The sequence below is a fragment of the Trematomus bernacchii genome, unplaced genomic scaffold (genome assembly GCF_902827165.1).
Source record: "Trematomus bernacchii unplaced genomic scaffold, fTreBer1.1, whole genome shotgun sequence".
In the NCBI taxonomy this organism is placed as follows: Eukaryota; Metazoa; Chordata; class Actinopteri; order Perciformes; family Nototheniidae; genus Trematomus; species Trematomus bernacchii.
In genome coordinates, this window is record NW_022987564.1 from 11,109,955 (window position 1) to 11,120,517 (window position 10,563).

Genomic DNA, 10,563 nt, shown 5'->3' on the forward strand with positions numbered 1-10,563 from the left:
ATGGGGTGTCATAATATGCCGTTTCCATGGAAACGCATCCCTCGCCATAAAACACGATGTCGCTGTAACTCCAATGGACACGGTCCGATCGTCCCCCAAACTTCGCTTGTATGTCACCGGTCCATGCCTCAACAGCTTTACGCCAAATCTGAGATCTCACCATAGGCTGTTGCCATGGAAACGCATCCTTCGCCATAAAACACGATGTCGCTGTAACTCCAATGGACACGGTCCGATCGTCCCCCAAACTTCGCTTGTATGTCACCGGTCCATGCCTCAACAGCTTTACGCCAAATCTGAGATCTCACAATAGGCTGTTGCCATGGAAACGCATCCCTCGCCATAAAACACGATGTCGCTGTAGCTCCAATGGACACGGTCCGGTCGTCCCACAATCTTCACCTGTATATCACCTCTCCATGCTTCAACAGCTCTACGTCAAATCTGACATCTCACCATATGCCGTCGCCATAAAACACGATGTTGTCCTAACGCCTATGAAAAGGGTCAAAACAGCACCAGACTTCAGATAATGGTTAACGGTCCAGCCCTCAACAGCTCTACGTCAATTATGGGGTGTCATCATATGCCGTTTCCATGGAAATGCATCCCTCGCCATAAAAGACGATGTCGCTATAACTCCTATGAAAATGTTCAAAAAGTGCTCAAACTTCACATGTGTGCTAACAGTCCAGCCGTGAATACATCTACGGGACAGGTTTGAGATTTCTTCAAATGCCGTTGCCATGGCAACACAATGCTCACCATGAAACACAGTTTTCTCATAACTTCAGTGAAAATGCTCCAAACGGCCCAAAACTTCACAGGTTTGGTAACGATGCAGCCATCAACGCATGTAAGCGTATTATGGGATGTCATCAAATGCCGTTGGCATGGCGACAGATCATTCGCCATCAAGTTAGTTCAAAAGTTTGCAGTTCAAATATTCTGCTGCTTTTCCAAGCCTTTTTACTTTTTAATTTTATTTCAATCTAAATTCTTCACTTTCTTCTTACACATTACATTACAGCATAGCAGTTTAGCGTCAGCTTTTCAGCATAAAGCATTCCCACTAGCAATTTCTTCAGGAATTATATTCTCTAGTTCTGACTGTTGCCCAATATAATTAGAATTAAATAAGAATACAAGCAACCTCACTGTTTAATACATTTCGCACGGTTCTTTTATTTAAATTAATCATTCTTAAGAAACACATCTACATTTCCAGACAATCAGATGCTCACTGGCTATCCAGTATATGTATATTTTATGACCAACTAATTATTTGCAGTTGAACTCAACAATTTGTATATTAATCCTTACATTTAACAACCACTGTATACATCTAGTATATGTCCTATATTCATACAATATGACATACAAGAGTAGAGGGTCCCAATGAATCTAATTACCGTGCTATAATGTGGGGTTTTATTGTGAACATTTTCTCAAAATGTACCTTTTTCTCTGTGAAATCTTGGATTTTTTTCGGTCATTTTACAATGCTGTATGGTACAAAATACTGTAGTTCCCATAAGCCTCAGCAGCAATTTCCCGATTCCATGTCTAAAGAAATAATTTACAAAACCTTTATTCAGTTTCAACGTACAGTATACACACAGCAAAACTCAGTGGATTCGACTACTAACTGATGTTATCAAACTACGGTTTGATAACATCAGTTCAGTTTTTCTATGACCTCACTGTTCAAAGTTCAGGGTTAGTGTGCGTCAGTGTGTGTGTGTGTGTGTGTGTGTGTGTGTGTGTGTGTGTGTGTGTGTGTGTGTGTGTGTGTGTGTGTGTGTGTGTGTGTGTGTGTGTGTGTGTCAGCCCCAGAGGTATAATCTTTTCCCCTTGTATTCCCGCTGTGCTTCTCTCTCTCCCAGATCTTAGCCTGTACCCCCTACTGGGACAATGAGTTTGCGTGTGTCTGTGTGTGTGTCCTCCCAGTGTGTGCATGTGTCAGATACCCAGGAGACAAACACCCCATGGGAACTCTGACACACACATGCCTGAAGGCCCCCAGGAGAGTGAAAAAGCAGAAGACAAAGAGACGGATTAATCAAAGAGAAAATGTTGTTTAGAATAAAATCCACTCACCTTATGTCGATATTTTCACAAACCATTCAGGTTAAATGCTGTAGCTTTTGTTTGTATTAAAGTTTTATGAGTAGTACTGTAGAAGAAGAAAAAGTAGCAGGCTTTTCCGGAGAAACCAATAAAGGGAGACAGAAAAAAAGAGTGCCATGAAGAGAGAACAGATGAAGCGAAATTAACAATTTCTCAGAGCTAATTGGATTAATAAGAAAGCAAAATTAATGTGGGATGATCTGCTGTGTGAGTGTTCGTGTGTGCGTATCTATGTGCAGCAGTTGTTGGGCCTAAAGCGAAAATATAGAGAAAGAAATAAAGACAGATTTAGACGGACACAGAGAGGGAGAGGGAGATTTGGAGAAACGAGAAAGACAAAAAGAGGAGAAGAAGAAAGCAAGGGAAACGTTCCTCCTCTCTGTCCTGGTCTGAAACTAATTGGTCCAGGATTAAAGAAGATTATATATAAAAAAATTCAGAAAAATTATACAAAGCCCTCCACAGGTCTGGTTTCCATGGAGATAGTCCGCTGTGCAACAGTGCAACAGCAACAGGAAGAGAAAAGCTAAACCAGTTGCTGCTCTGATTACCAGAAAGACACCGTTTTAAACCAGTTTTAAACAAAACAGTGAAGCCCATTATCGCGCCATACAGGTAGTGAGCCAGTTTTCACAGCCTGTTTACACTAGGCAGAAACACTTTTTATTTTCATGGAAAAATTATGAAAGGAGTGTATCAACGTTTTTTTTAATCTGCTTGTCTGTTATGGGTCAAATAGAATACATTAAACATGTTATAATAGTGACATCCACATGATCAGAGAAACATTAGCTCTGCAGCACAACATTTCTTGCATTACATCTTGCGTTGACCTTGTGACTTTTTCCATTGAGATTAAGGGAAACGTTTTCAGGATCAGACATAGGATATAACTATTTTGACTGTTGACTGCAGCCTCAGACAGTATTTACAATAAATAAAGGATAAGTTTAGTTTTTTTAGAGGAAGTGCTGCCATCAAATGGAGTTTAATTGGTTGCATTAATCATTAAAACAGTCAGCAGTGGTTTCTTTTTCTCGAGCCACTGCACATGGCAGCAGACAACACACCAACAACCCCTTATGATATTGAATATAAGAAGTCTTTGGCATTTAAAAACTGTTTATGTCTTCATAACTATGTTGAAATGCAAAAAAGTGAGAGAGTAAGAAGAGGGCAGGAGAGAAAACAGAAAGCTCCTGAGGCGTCACGCAGTCTGAACAAGAAAACTTCTTCACAATGTTAAACTTCAATTACTCGCCGAGACATCTTCCTGTTTCAACATCCGACCGAACACCTGCTGTTAATTAAAAACAGGCTTCTACCTTTCAAAAAGCAGCTGATACTCTCTGATTATAGTTGCTGTATATGGATATCAGCTAAAACAGTCACAAGTGCTGCTGCAGGCTTCAGTATATTTCAGTGCTTGAACAAAGGCTTTACAACGTGTCAGCTGTTGTTTTTTCTCTGTGTGTCACGCTGCTAGTTTGTCTGTGAAATGCACTCGACTCTGCATCAGGAAGCTTTCCTCTCCGTCAGTCTTACAGGCTGGGAGACGAGCTGACAGATCAGTCTTCCCGTTCCATCATCGCCTCTGAAATATATTCTACCATCTTTAGGGTTTTGATCACAGACACGTACCTGTAGCATCTGCCAACTGACTTAGGAATCATGACATATTTCCTGTTTTATTCTATTTCATCAGTTTGGTGGAAAGGATTTGGTTTGTTGGGGTCTTCGTTACAGTGGCCTCAAGAGCTCAATACACCACATTTTCAAGTCCAGTAGGGGCAGTATGTTTTTATGAGTTTGTCCTGTTTTGTTGTGGCTAGTACATGTGCGAGAGGACAGGTGCCACATACTTGTTATTGCATTCCATGTTTATTAATCTTTGTTATATTATAATAACATTACCAAAAGATTACTGATTTCACCCGACACTCAAGCTCGTTATAGACTCCGTTTCCCAGTTATTCACACACACACACACATACACACACACACACACACACACACACACACACACACACACACACACACACACACACACACACACACCGGACACACACACACCGGACACACACACACACACACACACACACCGGACACACGCACACGCACACACACCTGGTATTTTCCTTCCCATGCTCAGCCAGATGTTATCATTGAGATTTTTATGTAAAATCAAGTGTGAGAAATGTTTTTAATTATCGAGCCACCTGGACAGGGTTGTTGCAAGCAGACACACACACACACACACACACACACACACACACACACACACACACACACACACACACACACACACACACACGCCCACACATTTATATATTTTGCATAAAATAGCATCACTCGCTATGATGCATTTTGATTGTCTTGGAATAATTCCCTGTAACCCTCAACTTTGTACATTTAAAAAAACATCTAGAGTTATTTGGCAAGAATACATGTTCTCACCCAATCTTGTTTTGTGACATCCAAAGGATAGAATTACACCAACACACACAAACACAAAACACACATTGACATGCACACACTCATTGTTTCAGGTAACAGATGTTGTCCTTCTTTTGATTAAAGTCAACAAATTAAGACATTGTACTCACTCACTGCTGCAGAAAAAACACATTATTCTATAATGGGCTGTGGGGGAATACTGCAGCTTGTTTATAATTTCAATGCGATCTTAATTATTATTCAAGGGCGGCAGCAGACATTCATTCATGGACTTTGATGATCTTCTTCAGACTGTTTTCCTATTGTTGATTGGAGTCATTGCTATTATGAGAGCTTTTAAAAATCATAGTTTTGCATCCAGCCATCACACATGGAGTGTTTCAGGCCACTGAGCCACAAAGAGCATCATGTTGTCAACCCCTCTCTCCGCTGGATGTGTTTCCCCTGGTCTATCCATCGTTCACAGTCTTGCTACACAGTGTGCTGTCTAAGACGAATACAAAACAATCAATTGCTTAATGCTGCATCAATGTTTGCACAGCAGCCTTGAATGTTCAAACTAAAATTGTGTGTGCACCTGTGGAACACATTTTAAGAAAAAGACAACTTGTTTTCTTTCAAGGTAATTACTCCAGGAAAATAAGAGAGTCCTTGGCAAGGGTGCATCGCAAAAGCTTTCGGAATAGTCTTGAGTCAAAATACCAAATCTAAATGCGAACAACTGATAAACTCTTTATAAAGGGGGCCTTCTTAAAAAGTAAGACCTTCACAAATGCTAATATAGAGTTAAAATAACTTCAAAAGAATAAAAGAAGACAAAGTAAAAAAGAAATTGCAGCAGTAGAATCAAGATGAATGGCAATAATTATAAACAAAGTGATAAAGTATGAATTATATAGTAATGGATAAAGAAATAAGACGTTAAAAATGTGTTATAGTCAATCAAACCATTGTTTATGAGATAGAGATATTTGCAGTGGATTAATGTAGAAAAATAAATCGTTGGCAAAGTATTTTAAAAACATTCTTTTTATTAAGACGTTAAGTGCTTAATAATGTTCAGCAGAGGTAATACAAATACACGCTACATGAAATAATCCACATACTGAAATCACGTGACTGTATTTGTTCTTCTTCCTTCTCATTTCTTAACCGAAAAAGTCCTTGAACTTCTGGAACCCACTTTTCTCTTGGCCATTGCAGAGTTTTGACTGACAGCAGTCGAATTCGAAGTCAGCGAGGGAATATCTGACGGCCAGAGTCATGAAGTCACAGTCTGCGTACCTCATACACGAGGTGTAGGTATTTTCTGAGAAGAGAGTGAGAGACACAGCATTAGTCCTTTGTGCATTACATTCATTGTAACAGATAACAAGAAGACGGACACACAGAGCAAAGCATTATCATACTCAAAATTGTTTGTGTGTCATTAGTTTTTGTCAGATCAAATGTGTACATTTTTGCCAATTTATGCCAGGAAATGAACAGCCAGATAATACATTTATAATGCCAGCTAAATATTAAGTATGTCCCAATACATAGTATGTCAAATTCAGCAGCATGCTCTTCTGCCCGTTCTAACACAATACTTGCACAGGGGTTATTGTAGCACAAGGGTCAAAGCTCAATGTGCAATATTTCCTAAAGTAGAATATCCCAGTGTTATGTACTGTATATTGCATGCACAAGCCTGACTTTGTTATGGCAGTTGCAGCACATATTATTGGAAATAAGGAAAAGTACACAGTTTGGAACGCAGCCCATGTGTTGGAGAATAACAACAAATAAACCTTGAACCTTTGTTCAACAGAAAAGAGGTGTATTTTGGTTTCTAATTCAAAAAATGTGTTTCCACACCGACCTGCATCATGACAGAAATATTGTGTTCTTTTATCATTCAAATCATAAATGTAACTTTTTACCATTGTTTCCTGAAAGTAATAATCTTGAAGATTTTCATTTATATAAATGTCTGACGATTGAGGTTACACAATGGTGAGTGAGAGCCTGCAACACTGATGTATAGACAACATTTTGTTACTGCTAATGCAAAAAAAAAAGGCATTTCCTACTGCTACATCTTTACATTTAAAGCATTCAACCAAGAAAATGCAACTTTAAATATGAAGTAGTCAAATAAATGCAAAATGACTTTCCATTCAGTTGAATTTTTGCCGGACTATTTTATGACAAAAGATTGTTTTGCTGCCTTCAGTATTTCATGACCTGTAGTTTTAATCTGTATTTTCCTGTTGTGTTTTCAAATCCACCAAATATTTAACAACACTTACCACCACTGGTGAGTTTGAGGCAGCTGTCCTGTCCCTGGTCACACTCCAGTTTGGCGGCACAGCTGTTGGAGGAGCCATCAGGGCAGGAGTAACACTGGATGGAGAGGCCTGGACAAGAGAGGGATCAAAAGATTCAGGATTTGTAAGTAAAGTCTCAGGTGGAACAGTCAGTGTTTTGTGAATGTGAACTCATCTCCCATGGTCATGTTCCTGAGATAAGTGTAATAAATGTTGAATCAAAATTATCACATAACTCTTGCCAAGAAAGCGAATAATAGCACATTTGACAAGATGTTAACTATCTCTTAATGTCAGATATTGGAGGTGCCAGCCAAAATGTAAGTAAATGATACTTCCTGCTAAAATTATAATAACAAAAAAAATTGTTTACTGTGACGTCTCAATAACAAAGCAAATAAATCCGGGACCTTTTATCCCTGAAAATAAAATGCTTCTGACATTTAGTTTTTCATACATTTCTAACCAACACGTAACAACACAATTGTGCACAAAGCAAACTGCTAACCTGAGACATCATGATAAATATTATGAATACATATTTCTCACTGACTCTGCATAGTGTGAAGCACATGATGCAAGAAGAGAACATGCAAACTGCACATTGATCTGCCAAAATATCCCCTCAGGCTGATGGTTTTATCTCTCTGACTTAGCCCCACTTGGCTGCGCTCTTCATGAGTAGGAAAAAGCATTTTAATGAAAGCAGTACTGATTCCTTCTACAACCTTTTTTTTTCTTACCAAATCCAAACATTGCAAAGCTGACAGCGAGGCAAAACACCACAGAGCTCCTCATCGTGACTGAAAACGCTGTCAAGTCTGGAAAAAAACAACAAAAAAGGGAAATATCACAATAGCGTCACAGCTGGATTAAGAGAAGGAAATAATTGTTGAAGTGAAAAAAGGATAATATTTGCAAAAAGTAAAAAAAAAAAAGTGAAATATGTCTTAAAATTACAAAGCAGGACAGATATAAACATTTTCTCCACTAATGTTAGCCTTGCAGTCAAAGAACACTTACCTCTAGATGTGAGGGAAATGACCTTCAGCTCATGGAGAAGAGGCTTTTGTAGCAGCATCGACAGGGTAAGTAAACAAAACATTTGTTTGGGTTCAAAGTCTATGTTTGGTTTTGATCCAGGCCTCAATAATAATGGCCAATAAAGTGCCCTGTTCGTATAAAACAGAGACATTTTAAATAGATTTAAGAAATCTTTGAATGTATTTTTCTTTAGAAATATCTACCTATAAGTTAATTCAATGTTTTTTATTTCAAAATGGACACAGGACTCACTAGAGGGTAAAGGACGTTTTTAATTAAATATTACACAATCATGGTTATTCAACTTGTGGAAAAATACAGAAATCTGCTCTTTAACCTATTAGGAAATAAAAGTGAGAAACAAGCAAAGAGTCAAGGGAGAAATGTAAGAAGAAAGCTTTAAAGAAGAAAGGAAAGAGAGGGAAAGTAAATGAACTGTCTTGATACTGTAGGTGAGAGTAGGAGGAACTGATGGAAAACAGAAAATAACGACATACATAAGGAAGAAATCAAACTAACTTTATGGGCCACCTTTCACAAGTTGCAGCATATCGTGATAGTTTGTTGCAGATTAATGTTGAATGGGATATGGTAACATGTTGATGCAGTTTATACAAATCCACTCTGCCTGAAATGTGGAGCTACATGCTGCGAGCTGAGAAACTGTAACTGCTGCAGGATTTGCCCTCAAAGTCACATATGTGTAATATTTCTGTCTATCAAAGATGGAGACGAGTCAGCACATTTCAGCTGAGATAGAGGCTTACATTAATCAGTGTAAACTTTACCAGGTAAAAGCTGTATCAAATTACATAAAATAACCGAAGGTATTAGAGTAGAAAGCATTATTAATCTAAGAGGCGTTGTTACTTTTCTAAACACTTGATATCTGCACTGTATATAGTCAAGGAACTGAGAGACCTACCTATAGTTGTTGGCAATAAGAAACATATAAAATAATGGCAACTTTATTGTAAAAAAACTCAAATCAGAGCAGAACTGAGAGTAATAGAAAGAAGTGCTCGTCATTTGAGAGTTTCTTTGTTAATTAGAACAATATGTACTTATATTTCACAAGACAGGTCAACAAATGTACAGAAAGAAATCTATTGTGCAGTGTTTTAACTGTTAACAATGAAAAGTGCCAGGAGAGCAGTTTTTTTATTAAGACATTTTCACTCCATAAAAGGACTCAACCTCCCACTGCTGTCGGCAGCGATACAGGTTTTATGTCAATAAACATTCAATCGGGACTGAAACTCTCCTCCGGGTGTTATGAGTTTTATAATCCTGAATTCACATTAAGTCTTATTTTTTCCTCCTCTCTTGCTGCACATCATTGTGCGTTTCAGAGCCCGCTGAAGGCTTGAAATCAGCGTTCAGACATACACACACACACACACACACACACACACACAAACACACTCACACACAATCTAATATACGGACAAGAAGCTTGAAATGAGAGTTCATGGTTCAGTTTGTCCACCTTTATGGACTTGCCGCTTCTTGAATCAGTTGAAGCGTTGGTGCTTATATAACAGTAGAGATTATGTCATTGTGAATAATAGATAAGATGATATTATAACCTGTAACAAGGTTTAACAGAATACAACCCTTAAAAGGGGGGCCTGACCTACAAGTGATAACAATCAATTCAAGAGAATAATTTCATGAGGGAATGCAGTCAGTGTCATGTTTAATTCAGAGGAGTTTGAAGAATAATCGTGAATCATTTTTCCCAGGGGGAAGCCCAACATTTTTTCAAAGCGGTTTAAATGTCGCCATCTGAAAGCAACGTGACTTTGCTTTGCCATTGGAGCTATTGAGGCTAATGACTGGCTGTCCTGCTGCTCATTACTTCTTGTCTGAGGCCGGGGCTAAAGGCTGGTGTAATGAGGCAAACCAGGGCTTTCATTTCTTTCTGCATGGTGTCGGCTAAAAGTGGATTTCTTCTTTGTGCCTCTGCAGGGCTCACACTCAGCCTACATAGATGTTTACTAAAAGCAAGACGGGATACTTGTTTATTTAAATGTTAGGAAAACTGTTGACACCCATTACTCGCTGTGGCATTATGTGATTACAATTGAGTTTTTCTTCAACACAAAATGTAGCGAAATCATGACATTTATTCAAAGCAAAAACTCTTTGGCCACCAAGATGTAAAGTTTTACAAGAGATCCTTAAAAGTATTAACAGCAAGTTACAGCCAAATCTACAGGACATGCTTCATAGCTGAATCTAACTCAAAAGATCTGGATCTGCTGCATGGATTTTGATTAACACATATTCATTAATCTGCAATTTCATATAAGAGTGAAGCTAATTCAATAGCGAATTAATTCAACGTTACGTTATAAATGTAAATAGTGTCACTTTGAGGACCTGTCTAGAAACAATTACTAAGCTGTAAATGAGCAATGGCTGTGCTGGGCATAAGTTTAGCTAACATACCAAATTCCTCTTAATAGTTTTCCATAAAGAGCAAAAGCAAAACATGTATTTTGGAAAACGTAATATTAAGTATTAAACATATTAGCACTGAATGCATAACACAACGTGTTTTCTTTACCAGAGGAATAGTTTGACACATTAGGAAATGATCGCATTTTTTTTCTTACCA

The 10,563-nt window shown here is 38.3% G+C and overlaps 1 protein-coding gene across 1 annotated transcript; it reads right to left on the minus strand.

Annotated features, from left to right (window-relative positions):
* Positions 1 to 5,598: 5,598 nt before the first annotated feature.
* LOC117478242 (CD59 glycoprotein-like) lies at positions 5,599 to 7,936 on the minus strand. Its single transcript, XM_034125213.1, has 4 exons — positions 7,920 to 7,936; positions 7,640 to 7,717; positions 6,879 to 6,986; positions 5,599 to 5,896 (listed from the first exon to the last, which is right to left on the minus strand). The coding sequence occupies exons 2-4, from the start codon at positions 7,692 to 7,694 to the stop codon at positions 5,736 to 5,738; spliced, it is 324 nt and encodes a 107-aa protein (XP_033981104.1). The 5' UTR covers positions 7,695 to 7,717; positions 7,920 to 7,936; the 3' UTR covers positions 5,599 to 5,735.
* Positions 7,937 to 10,563: the final 2,627 nt, after the last annotated feature.

Bases quoted from the DNA above. Each gene is read 5' to 3' on its own strand.
- LOC117478242 (XM_034125213.1), bottom strand. From the start codon at position 7,694: ATGAGGAGCTCTGTGGTGTTTTGCCTCGCTGTCAGCTTTGCAATGTTT. The intron at 6,987-7,639 runs GTAAGAAAAAAA...TCTCTTGTCCAG, and splicing joins CTTTGCAATGTTTGGATTTG to GCCTCTCCATCCAGTGTTAC. The intron at 5,897-6,878 runs GTAAGTGTTGTT...CTCTCTTCTCAG, and splicing joins CCTCAAACTCACCAGTGGTG to AAAATACCTACACCTCGTGT.